Source organism: Pteronotus mesoamericanus, unplaced genomic scaffold (genome assembly GCF_021234165.1).
Source record: "Pteronotus mesoamericanus isolate MK-2021 breed Mesoamerican mustached bat unplaced genomic scaffold, CSHL_Meso_final contig_2, whole genome shotgun sequence".
Taxonomy (NCBI): Eukaryota; Metazoa; Chordata; class Mammalia; order Chiroptera; family Mormoopidae; genus Pteronotus; species Pteronotus mesoamericanus.
In genome coordinates, this window is record NW_026555084.1 from 23,674,365 (window position 1) to 23,692,987 (window position 18,623).

General features: G+C 47.0%; 1 protein-coding gene across 3 annotated transcripts in view; it reads left to right on the plus strand.

The window, feature by feature from the left end:
* The window catches only part of SIL1 (SIL1 nucleotide exchange factor), a 196,460-nt gene that overhangs the window by 176,715 nt on the left and 1,122 nt on the right, over positions 1-18,623 (plus strand). For all 3 annotated transcript variants that reach the window (XM_054568382.1, XM_054568385.1, XM_054568383.1), the window contains exons 8-9: positions 16,555-16,651; positions 17,124-17,288. In XM_054568382.1, the coding sequence (XP_054424357.1) occupies positions 16,555-16,651; positions 17,124-17,288 (262 nt within the window). The remainder of the gene's footprint in view (positions 1-16,554; positions 16,652-17,123; positions 17,289-18,623) is intronic.

Here is an 18,623-nt window from a genome sequence, read left to right on the forward strand (position 1 = left end):
GTGACTAATTGCTGGTATTTTTTTCCTCAAGATTCTATTTATATAGAGTCATGTTGCTGATAGGGGCTGCTGTTTCCTGCTACTGCCATCATTAGACTGAGGCCTGTGTGGCATTGATGTCCACACTTTATCTTTATTCTTGTATTTTTTTTTGTCATTTTGACACATTTGGTTCTTTGAACATCTAAAATCTCTTTTATGCTTCTCATCTCCCACAGAAGATTGTTGTATTTTGTCCCCACCGAAGCTGCATTTTCCTTTTGTCAGATTTCTCACTTTCTTCTTTATTGTATTTTGATCAGTGCAGCTCTGTAGGTCTGGGTTTTATTGGGCACTTTTCATCTTCTTGGCAGTGGCCCTCAGGGCCTGAGACTTCCAGCAAAAACTAGGCTCTGCCTGAGGCCTCAGAAGCACACCTTTCGTGACCGGGGCTAGCGAGAGTCCAACCTGTCATCCAACCAGGGACCCTCTAGCCTAGTAGTTCTCAAACTTAAGCATATGTTAGAAGTACCTGGGACAGCTTGTTAAAATACTGATCGTCAAGCCCCTCCCCTAAAGGTTCTGATTCAGTAAGTCTGGGTTGGGGCCTGAGAATTTACATTTCACGCTATTTCCCAGGTGATACTGGTACTGCTGGTCCAGAGATCATACTTTGAAAGTCACTGTTTAGTATACTTCCTCCTTTACCTTGAGTCAGAGTGTCCAGGGTCCTATAGAGGAGAGACTCACAGAGGACCACGTTTCCCCTTCTCCATACTGGGTCCAATTTTGTGAAACTAAATGGTGGCAGATATTGACAGTGCCACTGTAATATTTCAGCACTTCTAACAGTGATTCCCCTTGCCCTCTATCATTTGATACTCAGATAATGTGAGTGATCCTTTGGTTAAGTAGCGCAGCTTCTTGACAGATAATAGAATTAAAATGTAGATAAGTTAAGGACTCTTTTCAGGCCATTCGGATAGTTGTTTGTGGTATAGTCCCAGTGGAATCCAGGTTTCTTAGCTTTTATTCTAGAGCTTTCAGAATGCTGCCACTTATTAGCTAGGTAACACTGGGAAAAATTACTTTCTGTGACTCAGTTTATTGATTAGTAAAATGGGAGCAATTATAGTATCTGCCTCATAGAGTTGTCATGAGGATTACCTGACTTAACATTTGAAAAACATTTAAGAACTATTAAATGGTGGCACTCCAGAATTTATTCTCCTAATGGCTGTCAAGGGCTGCCCTTATTTTTGCATTTCTGTTGTCACAAGACTACATTATCCAGGGCCTTCAGGATAGGGCTCAAGTGCCTTGGAAAGGTGCTTCTATCTATGGCCCTCCCTGAGGGAACTAGGGCAGAGGAAGCTAGGTGGGTGGCTTTTGCCTCTAGGAGTTGAAGATGGAGCTGTAGCTGGTGGGGAAGGGGGAGTCAATGTGTGAAGTCTTAAGACCAGAAGAAGAGCCACCAGGAGAGCAAGGCAGCCCAGATCGTCTGGTGCACTTTCTCAGGAGCTGCTGCAATCAAAGCCCTTTAGTGCTCAGCCGTGGAGCAGCTCTTGGGGCCCAAAGCAGGCACAGGGCTGGTTAGTTTGGAAGTAGGAGAAGCTAAGTCTGCCCTTTTGGTGTCTTTGCCTCCTTCTGCCTTTCCTCCATCATCTGACTTGGGCATTTATAGAAATAGCTAGGGTTTAAGTAGAAGGCTGACCCTTGTAGTGCTACTAATATTGAATCTTATGTGCCCAGCAGTATTACATTCAGTATCTCATTTAATCCCTGCAATGACCTTATGAAATAACTCTAAATTCACAGATGGGGAAAGTTACCCACAGATGGGGTAAAAGACAGGTTAGCTAAGTCATGCAGAAAGGAGATCCAAGATCCAAACTTTGGTCTGTCTGGCTTCAGAGCCCATGGTCTTTGCCAACGTGAAACTTCCTCTTCTGACTCTACAATCATGATATTACTCTATGGGCTGTCCCGCCCCCGCCCCCGCCCCGCTCACTCCGCTGTAATGGTGCCTAGCTATGGGCTATTCCCAGGATCCTTTGTCACTCAGCTTCGTGTCCAGGGTCCAGGACTGAGAAAGTGATTTATTTGCCTTTGAATCTTCCATAGAACCTAATACAGAGTCTTATACACGTAGAGGCTGACCATATGTTTAGTTTATGCCTCCTTTTACTCTTGAAAGTGTCCCAATTTAGACAATAAATTATGTAGTCACCCCACTTACACATGACTGACTCTTCCAACCCAGGAGCAGTGGCATTTTATTAGAGGCCCCTGAAAGACAGAGCTGTCTTTAAGGCTCAGAAATAAATCTCAGATGGTGAGATTTTAAGCACTTAAAAAATTTTTTTCTTTTATTGATTCTAGAGAGAGGAGAAGGGAGGGAGAAAAAGAGGGAGAGAATCATCGATGTGAGAGAGAAACTTCAGTTGGTTGCTTTTTGCATGAACCCCGACCAGGGATCAAACCTGCAACCCAGCATGTGCCCTGACCTTTTGGTTTGTGGGATGACACCTAACCAACTGAGCCAGTGCAGTGAGGGCTTAAGCACTTACAGTCCAGTGGGCAAGATTTAGACAAACGTTTGGCTCAGCATCCCACAAACCTACCACATGGGACTATTTCTAACCAGACTTGATGCCTGAGAGGGTCACCAGGCCTGTCTCAGATTCAGCAGGGGAGGAGTCCCACTGTGGTTTCATGGAAGTGTCAGACAAGCAAGCAAGAAAAGGGGAGGGAAGCGCAAACTCTTTTGCTTTCCCACTTCTCCCACGCAGAAGCTAGCCCCTGCCTAGCATTAGACTGTTCTTAACTCCCCTAGCCTTCCTGCAGCAAAGAACTGACTGCAGGTCCTCTCCTGCAGTGGTGAATTCAAGCCCTGGTTGGACTCAAGTGCTTTCTTGTCTTAGGTTCTGCTTACCTCAAGCTATACCTTGGACATGGGACCATGCAAGTCACATTCCAGACTGTGGTCTTGCCCCATTTGCAGGCAGTTGAAAACTGCTGTGCATATATCAGTTTACACTTGAACTTGTTTAATGTTTTTTCTTTTAGGTTGTAATCTAAAATGCAGCCAGACAGGCTTTAACTAGCACTGAATTGTCAAGCCTTTTGTTTCCCTTGATAGTCAAGCCATAGAGATTTTGTGTTTGATTCAGCAGCAGTTGCTGAATCTTAAACAAACCATTTATACTTTGACATTAACCGTTTTATGTGTAACTCTTTCATTAGATTAGAATGATTCCAGCAAAAGGCCTTTTAGTGGTCTATAAGGAAAAAAGTTAAAATGATTTGTGGAAGGTGATTTTTAACATTTTCCTTTGGGGGAAAAAAAGAACTTCATCTGACTTTAGTTGGTTAATACATACGTATGACTTTTGATCTTACCACGATCGTTTTTCCAGGATACCTTCCTGGCCAAGCCCTCCATTTTTCAGATTACGCCTAATATTGAAGTTACCTCTCTTACATAGTGACTTGTCTAATAGAGCATCTCTCTGCATGTATCTGTAGGCTATTAATTTTGTCTAATAGGGGCAGGGACTATTTTCATTCTTTGCTTTGGCCCCAAGATGCTTAGCTGAAGACCCTGTGCACTCTGGGCCCAATCAGGATTTGTCAACCAACTAACTGGGAAAATAGCCTCAGATAAATAGAATGCTTGCAAAACAAAACCATCCATCATTCTGTCTCCAGGAGCTATGAGTAATTGGGGCTTTTCTCCAGTTCTTAAAGAACTCCCGAGAGTGGGAAGTCTTCACTGTCCTTTTAGGCCTGCATTTCCAGTGTTTGGTGAGTTAGGCTAAAGGGTCTCAGGCCAGGCAAGGCCTCCCAGTTTTGTTCCTGCATCAGGGGAAATTCTGTGTCCTCTTAACCTGTAGGATACCTGGTGAGCCCACAGCCTGGCCAGAGAGTCAGCTGATGCACTCCACAGAGTTTTCTGTTCTGTTACAATGTGAGACACATGGTCAGGGGCAGGAAACACATGCTCACTTGAGCTGTGAGACCAGCTACATGAAATGGAGTTGGCCAAGGAGGCCAGGCCCCCATGGAAAAGCAGGAGCCTGGGCACTGCACTTGTCTCTCAGAACTAGAACTAATTGTTCATAGATCATTCCAAATACCAGTGATGCAACATACTTGGTTGGTTCACCATATTGTTCACCATATTTAAACTGTCAGAAACCTTAAATATCTGAGAAAAACCTCATCAAACAAAGGATATTTTAGGGACTTGTTATGTATGTTGCACAGCAGAGAGATTTGTAGTCTACATGACTTCCAAATTCTGTAATCGAAGCATTTCTGTGTTATCATTTTCAGCTATAGACCATCCCACGATCATTGCCTTTTCTTTTGCTATTAAGAGATGGCTTATTCATAAACATTTCTGCAGTTGTGAAGTAAAAGCAAAATAAATCCTGCTTGATTCCATTTGCTCTAATTGCGGAGATGAGATTGGAAGGATTGCCTTCCCAGCACACATTTTAGAACTCTTGAGAGCAAGATCTGGGTGAATATGAAAGTTCCTTCTGAGCCATAAAGGGCCTGTTGAGAAAGGTATATTTGCCTGCAGCTTGGAACCACTATTGGCCAAGTGATTTTCTCTGGAGCCCTACCTTGTGGGTTCTGGCCTGCTTTGCTCTCCCACAGCACCCAGCACTTAGCGGGACAGTTATACTACCAGCTGAAATAGATGACCTGCAGTAAAACTTTCTCTGGGTTCTCTAACAAAATTGATAAATCTCACTGTGTGAAAAATCTCATATGTTTTAGCCTAAATTTTCTTCTGCTTAATTCTGTTACTCCTACCTCACTTCCCTCAGACTGCCTGAGACAATTGCTGGGAGACATTCTTTGAATTATTATAGCCCCTCTCTCCCATGTTCCCCATCCTGTGGTCTCCCTTTAGCCAGTTCTAATTAGCCTCTTTGATCCTTCCTCCAAGTCACTCCCTCTAGCTTATTAATTACATTTCTCCCCCATGAATTCTTTCTATGCTGGCTTTGTCTATCCAGCAAGAAGAGCTGAGAATGAGAATCTAGGGCCACTCAGTGGGAGGTGGTACATTTTTCTTTGTTCCCCACCACAGGTAGCCCCTCCCACCTCTGAGAAGCCTGAAAACCCAGGCACTCTGTCTTTCTTAGCAGGAAAGTAAAAACAGTAATTTTCATTAAGTAGAATAATATATCATGATAAAACAACTGTTACTTGAATGCTTGATACTTGCCTGGAATTGTGCTGATCTCTTTATATAGTATCATATTTCCTTCCTACAACAGTCCCATGAGATAAATATTAATGTCCATTTTACAAATGAAGAAACAGAGATCCAAGGAGGTTTAGTAACTTATCCCAGTAACACAGATTGAAACAGTGAGACTAGGGCTTGAACTCAGGTCTCCTCTCTGACTCCAGAGAAGGTTATTCACTAGTTTGCTTACTGAGTTTGGGCTTTTTGGTGCAACAAAAGTCCAGACCATTGGCTCTTAGCCCACCGAAAAACAAACACACTATCCTTGGGATAAGATGCCTCAGTGTAGGAGAGGCTTTCTAAATTGAGATTATAAAACTGGTACAGAAGCAAGCTGGTGTGGCACTATGGATCTTTACATATCTCAGCACCTGGAAATCGCCTTCTGCAAGAAACAATTCTTGACTTGCTTTAATTTTTAATTCACTTTTCTGATAGTTTGATCTCTCAGAAAGCTATCTATTTGATGAAATGAAAGTGTTGGGAACCTAAGCAGAAAGTGGCTATGTTTGAAGAAGCCAAGGGCAATGCACAACTCTCTGAGTTTGGGGGAAAGCAGAAGGGCCAGGGAAAAGTATATATAATGTCTTGAGCAAGAGCTTGGAAAGGAAGGATGACTCGTAGTCTGATAAATGAAATGTGTTTAATGTAGTCACAAGAGATTGCTGCAAGGAACAAGAGAAGAGACACCTAAAGAAACCAACATGGCCGCATGGGGGGCAGTTAGAGTTGAGCTTTTGTCTAAGAGAAAAACAAGGGGCCTATTACCAAGAAGAGACAGAGAAGAAGGGTGTAACTCTCTGAGAACACTGTCAGGAATACCAGGTGGGTGAGATCTGGGATGCTAATAATAAAGGACCTGCCTGAACAGTTAGTGTTCAGAGTGAGAGGAATGACAAACAAGGCATTCAGCCACCTGCTTCAGTGAGATGATTCACTGTAGCAGATAAAGAGAGGGCATCTCCATCCTCTGCTCTATTCCTGTTTTGCCTTTGACTTCTCTCTTAAACAGAATGGCCTTTCTGCTAGGATTAAAACAAACATGGTTAAAAGGAACTTGAGCCCAAGGGTGTAAAGAAGAAGGAAGAGAGCCACTGGCTTCTTCAAATTAGTTAGGATCTGAAAAATCAAATGAAAATTATGGACAACGTCATGAGACCTGTGTGTGTGTGTGTGTGTGAATCTTTATGGCATCATGGGGGTTGAGAGAGAGGCAAGGAGATAAAATGGGGTAACTGTTTTGGTTTGCAGTGTGATTATGAGCATTTCTAAAGAGAAGAGGTGACCTCTTGGAACTAGCATGAGTTTGGTAAAAACAGGTCTTGACAAATTAGTCCCTCCCTCCCTCCCTCCCTCCCTTCCTCCTTTCCTTCTACAGAAAAGTGTGTAACTTACACATACGACTTGATACTTATTAAAAGTAAATATATCCATATAACCACCACCTGGGTCAAGAAATAGAATTTTGCCCTGGCCAGATAGCTCCACTGGTTAGAGTGTCATCCAAATAGGCCAAGGTGGCGGGTTTGGTCCCTCATCTGGGCACATACAAGAATCATCCTGTGAATACATAGGTAAGTGGAATACTAAATCAGTTTCTCTCTCTCTCTCTCAAATCAATAAATAAAAATTGTAAAAATAGAACCTTATCAGCCCCCTTGAAGATTCTCTCATGCTCCTTCCCATTCTGATTTCCTTTTTTAGAAAGATTTGCCAGCCAAAGAGATTAGACCAACATTATAGACACAGAGGGAGCTTGCAATTCAGGAAAGCATTTGGCAGAATTTCACAATAATCTAATTGGCCAGGTAGATAAATGATGATAAAGATGTGTGGATTTGTAGCTATTTGAACAATCAGACCCAATAAACATTTATTTATACATGGCTCAGTGTCAACAGAGCCTTCACTCCTTCACTGTAGTGATCTGCCAAAGAGCTTGTGTCAGACTCTGTCCTGTCCAAATTGCATTCATATTCTTATGTGAGGACATGTGGGCAGATGACACATCACGAGAGATAACATGTTGAATACGTGACAGAATGAAAATTCAGAAGAATAGTGGCAGGCTAGGAAGAAGGGCCCAGGTAGTGAAGTGACATTTTACATTTTGTTATTAAGCCCTGGCTGCTGTGGCTCAGTGGATTGAGTGCCAGCCTGTAAACCAAGGGGTCACTGGTCTGATTCCCAGTTAGGGCACATGCCTGGGTTGCAGGCCAGATCCCTAGTAGGGGGTGTGCAAGAGGCAAGCATACAGATATTTTTCTCCCTCTCTTTTTCCCTCCCTTCCCTTCTAAAAAGAAATAAATACGATCTTAAAAAATTTTGTTATTAGTTTAATCTTATAAATAACCATAGTCATGTGTAAAAAGTAAATCTTACCACAAAGAAACATATATGGTGTTATACCACCCATACTGTTTGTAACTTGCTTTTTGTCAGCTGGTTTGTTTTCAGGGCTATGTTGGGGAACCCTTGGCTCGTCAGAGGACTATGTGAACAGCCTCCAGGGATTCGATATAGGCAGGCCTAGTGTGAGTCAGTTCTGTGACACTACCACCAAAAACCTAGATGTGGCCTGAGGCATTAGGAGTAGAATGGCCCTGGGGTAGAGATACCTGGGCCTACTGGACTCTGGAGGAGTTGGCCAGGCTGGAGCCCTGTGGGTATGTGTGGGTACCATTCTGTAGGGGTTGGTTGGTACATAGAGCAGCATCTCATAGAGCGTAGTCAAGAAGGCAGAGGATTTTCAGAGTCACACAAAGAATGACTGCAGGATCCCATGTTTCCAGATTGTGAAAGGGGAGCTTCCTCTGGACAGTTAGTTGCTCCAAAGCTTCAGAAGGGCTGGCACTCTCTACTTTGAGAGGATAGACCTGAGACAGGTTGGTGTAAGTTTCATGAAACTAGATTTCAACTAGCCATCAGAAGACATTTCTCTAGCACCTGCAAGAGTTTACAACTAGCCTGAAGACTGCCTTGTTCAATGGTTGGCTTCCTAATCCTCTAGTCTTCAAGTACGAGGCAGCCAGTTATCAGAGATGCTATACCAGATAAAAGGTTGGGCACTGGGTCTAGTTACCCACAATGGTGGTCCTCATATCAGCACCAGGCCTACTGATAAGAATGACATGGGCCCTGGACAGGTGGCTCAATTGGTTAGAGCATCGTCGAGGTTGCCAGTTTGATTCCTCATCAGGGCACATACCTAGGTTGTGGGTTTGATCGCTGGTTGGGGCCAGAATGGGAGGCAACCGTTGATGTTTCTCTCTCTGTCCCCCCACCCTCTCCCTGTCTCTCTCCTTCCCTCCCTTCCTCTCTAAAATCAATAAATATATCCTCGGGTGAGGATTTAAAAAAAAATCGTGGGGCATTTACCAAAAACCATGTTTTTGAGCCCCATCTTCTGAGAGTATGATTTATCATGTGTAGACTAAGGTTTAGAATCGGTCAGAATTTTCAAAAAATTTCCCACGTGCTCCTTGGAGAAATGGCTGATTCCATGTCAGGTGTGGGAAAAATACAATATCTTGTACAAAGCTTGTACAGGAACATCTTGTACAAGGAAGTGCTCAAAGAATGATGTAGACATGTCAGTAAGACACAGAAGCCAGTGCAAAAAGTCTCTGGTGATTAAATCAGGGATAATTTGAACATCAAAATAATTTGATAGAAATGGATTATAAGCCATAGGATAAATAAGAATTCATGAATCCATACTGATATGAATGAATGAATGAATGAATGCATGAACGAGGAAGAAAGAAAACCTCTTCTTTGAAGTAGAGTGCCAACAACTACAGATAGGAGAAATCACGGCGTTTGAATATCATCATGTGACAAACATCATAGTAATAATTATTTTAAGCAAGAATTATCCACAAATGCCAGAACTAGTGGGTGAAAGTTTGATGAGGAACATGCTGTCTTCATATTTCAAAGTGTCTCCTAGATGTGGCCTAAGGCATTAGGAGTAGAATGGCCCTGGGACAAAGGTACCTGGGTCCACTAATTTCAAAGAGACAAATAGTATCTTTATGGTGGAGAAATCTGGCAGATGCCACCATGACCAAGTAATCGAAGTGAACACCACCAATGTGGGCCTGACATTACGTGCCTCCTGACACGCTGCACTAAGAAAGATAAAACATCGCTTTTGTGGTCTTCCTGCCAGTTGCATAACCCTAATCTGATTGTGAGAAAGATTAGACAAATCCAGGCTGAGGGACCTTCTACAATTGACCTATGCTCCTCAAAACTCTCAGTGTCATGAGAGAAAATGCTAAGGAAAGAAGTGTCAAGGAGTCTTAAAAGACATTTAGTAAAATGTATCATGTAATCCAGAATTGGGCCTTGGACCAAAATTATTTTTCTAAAAATGGTATTTTTAAAAGTTGGCAAAATATGAGTATCTGTAAATCATGTATCAGTGTTAACTTCCTGATTTTGATCGTTGCACTGTAGTTATGTTCTTGGGAAATACGTATTTGATACATTTAGGGATAAAGTGCACCTTACTCTCAAATGTTTCAGAAAAGAAAAAATATGTCGGAATATATAGAGAGAAAATGAAAAAAAGAAATGTTGTAAAATGTTAACAATTGTTGAATCTTGATCCGATTTCTTTTACTGTTTTGCAGATTTTCTGTAAGTTATTTTTCCTGTGTAGTTTTTGTAACTTCTTAAGTACTATGAAATGATTTAAGGGAAAAGTGTGCCCCAGGTGATTGTGATGCAGAGCTCTGTTTGAGAAGTACCAGATGTCTGTCAGGAAGGTTCTTTGGTGCCCTTCCCTCTGAAGCCCCTTATCTCTCCAGTGGTGGGTGGGGCGGGGGGCGGGGAGAGAGAGAGAGAGAATGTGTGTGTGTGTCTGGAAGGAGACCCTAGAGATAACTCTTGGGGGGGCTATCATTGTGGTAAATTGTGGGCATCCACACTTGCTTACATGACTGACTTCTGGTTGGGAACTGTATGTGAATGGGTCCAGTGACACTCCTACCCTCCCCCTGTATCAGAGGGAACTTCTGAGGAGCCCAATGTGGTTCCCTCTACACTTGGGTGGTATAAGGCTTATTACAGGCTGGATGTTTTGTTTTTCCTGGGGACTTGACTTTAGTGTGGAAGAGTTGTATGTGGCATTTATATTTTTGGTGAACCTATTCTGTTTTTAGTCAAGTTGGTAATTGTATCTATCTTGATTGATTAATTGATCACTTAACCCCATTAATTCCTAGATGGCAGGCTAGTATAAATCCCTAATGAACCTACCTATTTCAGGATTACACATCTTGCAAGTCCTTGTATTTTGCAGATAGTCAAGGCCACACACTTGGACACAGACAAAGTGAGGCCACCAGAGAAGAATCTTTCTCTCTGGGTCAGAAGATGAGCATGTACAACTTAATCAGGCAGGATCGTAAATGACTCTGAGCCTGACCGCATGTTCTCGGAGATATGCCCTCTTTCCCCACTGCATAGCATCTTCTCAGGGAGCATTTCAGAACAAGAACAGTTTTTTCTTTATTAAGAGAGTGAAAAGAGCTCTGGCCTGTGTGGCTCAGTTGATTGGAGCATCATCCTGTACGCTGAAAGGGTTGCCTGTTTGATTCCTGGTTAGGGCGCAGGCTTGAGTTGTGGGTTCAATTCCTGGTCGGAGCACATACAGAAGGCAACTGATCTTTGTTTCCCTCTCACATCGATGTTTCTCTCTCTTTCTCTCCCTGCTATTCCTCTATCCCTCCCTCCCCTTTCCCCCCTCTCTAAAAATCAATGAATATCTGCTTGAATGAGAATTTTTAAAAAATAGAATGGAAAGAAAGAACATCGTTCTGCTTAGAAATATTGAGGGCTCCTGAGAGAGCACATACCTCAGTGTGTCACCAATGTCCCACGGCTTGGACTAGGACTCTGGGTGACGTATAGCCTGCTTCGGGGTTTCCACCTCAGCGTTTCCTCAGCCCCCATCTAATGCATCAACCTAATCCTTATTTCCCACCCTAGAGCTCTGCCTTTTCCAGTTTTTCTCCTTTTTTCCAGCCCTTGTTCTGGTTCACCCCAGCAGGATTTCTGTGTGTTTTCTGTTTCTGTGCACACACCCCTGGTTCCGGCGGCACCTGCTTTGTGGCCATGAGACCTGTACAGCCGCACAGGACACCACACTAAAAAGGGCCCTGCCTGGTTTAGTACTCTGCCCTTGCCATCTTGAAATTACCTTTTGAACAAGGGCCCCACATTTCCACTTTGCACAGGGCCTGAAAACTGTAGGCAGTGCTGAGAGCTGGGGGTGGCGAAGGGTGACCCCTGTGTCTGAAGTGGGCAGTATTCTCATGGGCCTCTCTGGCCGGGCTTGGCCGCACACCCTCAGATCAGCTCCGCTGCCCACCCAGCACTCGCTCAGCTTTCATATGACCTCTGACCTTTGGCACATTGCCCACATCGGTCACCCTGACCCAGATGGTTTGTTTTCTGCAAATGCAATCACTTCCATTTCTGCCATGCCCTCCCACCCCACCTCCCCCAACGATTTACAGAATAGCAGCTGCTGCGGTCCCTCTGCACACAGGCAGCTGACTTGACTGCTGATTGTGAATCTCCCAGTAATCCAAGTGCTAATGGTATTTATTCAGTCCAGCTTGCTTAGCTCTGAACAAGGTTTATTCTCATTTATCTCGTAAGAGACGAGCTACATCCTTAATATCCTCGTGTTGACTTTGAGCACACCAGCGCCACCGATGTCACTCTGAGGCTTGCCAGGCCCCTGCCCTTTTAACTCTCTCAAATTCCCTCCTGTCAGGATACCCATTTTTCAGCCAGCAAGACCCCTGCCCCAAGGCAAGGGGTGTAGCTCTGGTCTAGATTTTGTACAACTGGGAGGGGAATGAGGCCAGCTATATGTGCCTGAGGCTTCTGGGTTGAATAAAGCTGCATTCTCAAGATAATGGTCTGGCCTCTTTCTGTAGCAGACCCACTGTAATCATAATCTTTCAGTCACAAAGCATTGGCTAGCATTTTGGCATTATTAGCTATTCTCCCGTTGACACAGGGTAGTTTCAGCTCTGCCTGTCTGATGAGGACACTGACGTAAAGGGACTTGGCCGAGGTCATCAGACATTGTTCACAGGATTCTCACCCAGGGTCCTTTAGGCCCTGGCCCTTGCACCTCACTCTAAGATATTTTGGGCATTTCCTCCCCAGAAGTGCCCAGCAATGATCATTCAGAGCCCAAGGAAGAGCTGCCTAGGAGAGAGGCTCTGAGAGCATGTTGGTGTCTGACCCTCTGGTCCACATTGCTCAAGAATCACCTGGCTCTGCTGTCCCTGCCATGATGGACTGAGTGCCACAGGAAATGTCTTTTCCAGCCTCTCTCTGCTCTGTTTCCTCAGTCCCTTGACGGGGCAGCACTACTAGGCTGTTTTCAGAGGGTATTGTATGGAACCCCTGCAGTGTTCGCAGAGCCTCTGAAGCCCTGAAGCCTGGGGTAGAGCCCAGATTTATGCACGGGCCCTCATTTAAGCTGATCAGAAGACAAGGCCAAGCAAGGCATGGGCCCAGGGCTGCTGAGGAGGCCCTTGGCCACTGGCCCAAATTTGGTCCACAGTCCTGCTCTGTTTACACAGATCCTTCGGAATTGCTGCAGATGGAAAAGTAGATTTATTGCCTTGTGAAAGTGATTTCAGCAAGAGATAAAAGGCATCAGGCTTTCTCTTTTTCTCTCAGTTTCTTTCTCCTGTGTATTAAGCTCTATTCTCTCGTACTCTAAATGGGCTTTCCCCATTGGGTTGGGGTTTACCTGGCGACTGCTGGCACAACTATAGGTGCTGCTGGCTTAGAGCCATCTACCTTGTGGAGAAGAGAACTTTGGTTTCTCCTGACTTCATTGTAGAAGGCAGAAGGGCTGCGATTGCCCAGTCCTGGGCTACCCACTGGGGCCAGGAGGGGCTATGATGGGCCGGCACTCGGCCAGAAGCCCTCCCCTGTAGTCTGTGGAGTTGGAACCTACCCCATCAGGACAGGGAGTGGGAGAGGCAGCGCTATCTCACAGGAGGGAAGGAAAGGGTCTCAGTGCCAGGAGGCTGGGCAGATCCAGGCATAATACCACATGACCAGAGCTGACCTGACCTGGGAGTGGTGAGCTGCGCCTGGTTTAGTGTCTCCTTAACTCATCTCCTGTCCCAAGAGTCACTGTCCTGAGACAAGTCCTGCTCCTGGGCTCCCTCTAGCATCCTAGTCCTGACTTTTCCTTGGGTGTGAGCTCAAGGAGGAGGAAGAGGAACAGGTTCTATTTGCTGGGCAATGTCTGGGCCCTGTGTCTACCCTTCTTGGTCCTAGACAGCAGATCTCCTTGACACTACAGACAGCCTGGCCTCCTGGTATCTGGTGAGGCTACATGTCTCAGCCCCATTTTTCATGACTCTCCAGGGCAGTCGCCCACTGAATGGTCTCCTTGCCTCTGCACATATGATGATGATGTTCCTGATCATGCGCACCTGCCCTTTCTCCTCCGCACAGGTTGTCTTCCACACGTCTCCTGGGGTTTCGTGCAGTCTCACCTCTCCCTGCAGCCCTCCTGGCTCTCCTAGAACCCCCATAGACCTTAGGTTCAGAGTCAACTGGTCTGCAATAAATTACATAACCATCTATTTATTCATTCACTCTGAAACCTGTATTATCTGGTACTGGAGCCTCCCCTATGTGTGAATCCTGGTTTGTTCAGCATTGAGTGTCAGAGGGCAGGCTGAGCCTCCCCAAGGACCTGTCCTGCATGGGGCTTCTCTGAGCAATCACCTGGCAGTGACTTGACTCTCCATCTTTCCAAGGACAGTCAGGCCCACTCTGACCTACACTGGGGCTCCTGTGGACAAGTACCAGGGAAGCCATATCTCTTATTGGCTTTTGGCATCTTTTCTTACTCCGAATTAGCTTATTCTTTCTCAGGAGGATCCCAGTGATTTACCTACAAATACATGCTCACCCCCTTTGCCCCTGAAAGTTTGATTTTTTGGGTGTGCTTTGGTTCCCTTCAGGGGTTTAAGTCTTCTCTTTCCTTGTACCAGGTAAGATCTGGGCAGGCAGAGGCCCAAGTCCTCTACATGTTGTTTCTCCCCTCTCCCAACACTACCTTTTGTTGGTGATAGGGCTGCTACTCTGGGAGGTGCCCAGGCTGGTCCTTGGACCCAGGTCTCCTTGGACGCCCACTCTGTGCCTGAGCTCTGATCTTGACTTATCTTGGGTTTCCTGGGTGATTGTCTTGTCTCTGGGTCTTGTTCTCAGCACATGTGTAGACTAGGACGATGCTTCATGCTGTCCGTGGAGGGCCTTGACTCTGCCACTCTGTGACTTCATGAGGGTGGCGCTCCGTGAAGCTAATGTGACGTTGGTTGGGCCTTGCAGCCTCCCTTCCTTGGGAGGCAATGTTTGACATTTGTGTGGTTGTTGTCTTTTCGTAGACCTTGCCTGTTGTGGGTGAGCATTCCTCAGGCACATGATGGCAGAACCAGCCCTAATTAGCTCACGATTTGATGAAGCAGCTGCCTTCCTCAAGTTGGGGGAGAGGCTCAGCTCCTAGTCCCTTGTGCATTGGCACCCACCTGCCTGTCTGGAGAGGAGCAGTCAGCCTCCCTTCCCCGGAGACCCCAGGCTGCTCCTCAGACATGGGTGGAGTCTCAGTGGAACAGGCTGACACCCACCTTCCATGGCCTTTCTGGATGAGAGGGGTGCAGAGACAAAAACACCTCCCATTTTACAGCAGAAAAACTGGCTCAGTGTTCTAAGTCTACTCTGAACCTTGAAACCAGTGCCTAGAAGGGTGGACCAACTAGGACCCACTCAGGCACATTACCATGCCATTTGGCCAGCATTTATGGAGTGCCTACTGTGTGCCAGGACCTCTTCTATAAGCAGCAGTGTGCACACTCTCTTATTACCTCCCTTCCCTTTTCTCTGGGTTTTGGATCAAGAGCTGACTCCCTCTGACTTGCTTATACCATGCTTCATTCTCCAGTGTGCCCCAAGAACCCCCTGCTAAGGTTAGGGATTAGGAGGAACAGGTGTCAAGGGGGTCTTCACGGAGCTGGTGGCCATGCTGAGGTAAGACAGCCAGAGCTTAGTGGAGGCTCGGTACCCTTTCTGGGCCCTTTGACCTTTTTGGCCTCGCCCCTCCCCTTGCTGCTTGCCTCAGGCTTTTAACGTGCCTGCTACCTTTTTTCTCTGAAGCCTCAGAAGTGGCTGGTGAGGGAGCCTTGACCTTCCTCAAGGGCCTAACAACATAAGTCCCTTTGTTTGACACTGGCTCCTTAATTGATCACTAATTTGACCTGAAAAAGCAAAGATTCTGCTAAAGGGTATCCTGCTGGGGTTCCCGGCCCTGTCCCTTGCCTGGCGCCCTGCCCTAACGGAGGGCCCACCTTCCAGGCCCAGCACCCTTTCATCCAGGAGGGCTGGGCCTGAAATGTATGTTTGAATCTCATTACTCTTTCTTTAGCCTAGAATGGGGAGAGTCCCAGAGGTAGCTCTGGGTTTGCGTGTTTCAGCATTGCCTGTTTGTTGGTTGGCACAATCATGGTCATATACATGTGTTTATTCACTCATTCCCTATTGTTCAGGGGCCTATGGCATGGCCTGCAGCTCTGCTAAAGGCTGAGAATACAGGGATAGATAAAATCACAGTAGCTGTTCTCATACAGTAGAGGGTCTGGTGGGGAGGCAGTGGGTTGGCCCTATTTTAGTATCTACATAGGGATTCAGAGGCTTCTTGGATCTCGTGCTTTACTACATGCTACGTGCGCTCCACCCAGGAGAGGAGGGAAGAAGAATGGGTCCCTGCCCCTAGGACCTATTAGTAATTGCCCCCCAGTGTGTGATGTGCCTGGGGTCATGGAAGGAGGGGTACCCATCACTGGCTTGGGGAACATCGAGGAAGACTTTCTGTAGGAGGGACACTGAAGTAGCACCTTTAGCATCAGATGGATCTTAAAATGGTAGAAGTAATTTCCCTTCTCAGATCACTCCAGCCCAATGGCTACTGGGGAGTGTGAGACTGGCGTGGAGGCACTTGGCCCTGTTGTCTGTGCTAGAGGTCATTGTACGCAGGTAGACCCACACTCATTAGTCTCTCTTTCCTCATCTAAGTTCTAGCTTGTCCAGAGTGGGGAACCCCACCACCACCTTATATACCTTGTTTCTCTCCAGGGATGGCTGGTGTGGTATCAACTCCCTAACCACTCAGATCCTTGAGCTGGGCACGCTGGTGTTGCCCCAAATTGGTGAATAGGTGCAAAGTCATGTTTTCCTGGGCTTCCTCCCTTTAGCAACCCAAAGGTCCAGGTGGAGGCCATTGAAGGGGGAGCCCTGCAGAAGCTGCTAGTCATCCTGGCGACAGAGCAGCCTCTCACTGCAAAGAAGAAGGTGGGTTCCTGCTCCCTTCCTCCTGCCCAGCCCCCAGCCCACCCGTGGAGCCTGAAAGGCATGGGTCCCTTTCCACGCTCTGCATATCACCCATGGGGGCCTGAGTGGCCATCTGCTGGACGGTGTAAGGAGAGAGGCCCCCCTCCCCTACAGCAGCATGCCAAGGCATCTGGAGGCCTGGAGGCCAAGGCATCTGAAACTCCCATGGTTTGCAAAGTTTTGGGTCCCACTCCCTGGCTTCCTGCACTGGGGCTGCATATGTCCTCTGGGGGGTGCTGAAGGTATCTGCCGTCTCTCCTGGCTCTCCCGGACCTGGGTTCTGGGGTGTAACTGTACCTGAGGGTAGTGGGTATAGCCACAAAGAATGGGAGCTGGGCTGGGTAGTTGGTGTACCTCCAGCTGCCTTCTCTGGGTCTTGGGGCAGGTCCAGCTCTGTATGGCCCCTCACCCTTCTGTGTCTGTGTCTCTCCAGGTCCTGTTTGCTCTGTGCTCCCTACTGCGACACTTCCCTTATGCACAGCAGCAGTTCCTGAAGCTGGGGGGCCTGCAGGTCCTGAGGAGCTTGGTGCAGGAGAAGGGCACAGAGGTGCTGGCCGTGCGTGTGGTCACCCTGCTCTATGATCTGGTCACTGAGAAGGTGAGTGCTCTGCGTGCTCTGTCTCCCTCTCACTTTGCTGTTTGCTTCTGGCCATTTGATCCTGGCCCCCTCCCATGTCTCTTCACCCATCCCTTCATCCTCATTAGTAAGTGCTCTGGAGCAACTATGCCAGTCCTGAGCTGGGCAGACAGAGATACTGTGGGGGCCCCACGTCAGGGCCCTGAGCCCAGGATTTCTGAGACATCAGGGAGGATGTCCTCTGGGAAAAGACTGCTGATCTGAAACCTGAGGGCTGGTGAGGAGAGGGTGGGGAGGGGTGCTGGCAGTGGTCCAAGCAAAGTGCGCACGCCTCGGGATCAGTGCGCTCGAAGGCCAGAACTAGTCAGGATGAGCCTGTCATTGAATGAAAGATTATTTGGCTGAAGCATAGGGTGGGGTGGTGAGGGGCAGGTGCAATGGAAGAGCTATGTCTAGGAAGCATCACAGCAGCCAGGAGACCAAGGAGCCCAGGGCTGGAATGACGCTGACTCTTAAGATTCTAGAAACCTGGAGTTGCCTATTCTGGGAGCTTTGACTTTGGGCAGGGGCTTAGAATGGCTGTTCTGGACGTCCCTGTGGACCCCAGGTGCTTGCCACCTGGTGGAGGCTTAGTGCTCAGCCCACTTTGGTCTTTGTGAGCCTAAAAAGTGTCTTAATTAAGGAGAGAGTAAAATCAGCCAGGCCTGGATTCTTAGTTCAGCTGCTGCAGAGAGCATTGGCAGGGATTTCTCAGCTGCCTGTCTCAGGCCACACTCTCCCTAGAACAGCCAGCCTGCTGATTGGTGGAGCAGGGCTGGGCAGCTGCTGGAACTGCCGTGAGTGTTGGAGGCTGAGGGGCCCAGCCCTCCTCCCTGCCCCGTTCTGTGCTGCGCTGAGTGAGGGTCAGGGTCATCCATCACTGCTTCACTCTGTCAGCTGTTGCTTTTGTGTGTGCTCGTCCTCTCTTCCTCTCTATCTCTCTTGGCCTGTCGTGTCTCTCAGTCTGTTTCTCTCTCTCTCTCTCTCTCCCCCCCCTCCCCGCCACCATAACCTCCGCCTCCTTTAAGCTGCAGAAACCCAGTTTCTCAGAACAGCAGGCAACAATGTGGTGCTCATGTCCAATTAATAAGGCCCAGGCACAGCTGACATCCTGGGAATGGGCCAGCGAGCCTGGAGAAGGATGTGCACATTGGCTGGAGAAACTGATCTCTCCTCTGTTACCTTGGATGTCTCTCCCCTGCCCCCAGCCCTGACTCAAGGAAATGCTGTCCTCCTCTGTCCCTGTCCCTAACTCCTCTGAGGTGTGGATCTGTAGTGGTAGTGGTGATGCCCATGTTGCTGATCTAGCTAACACTT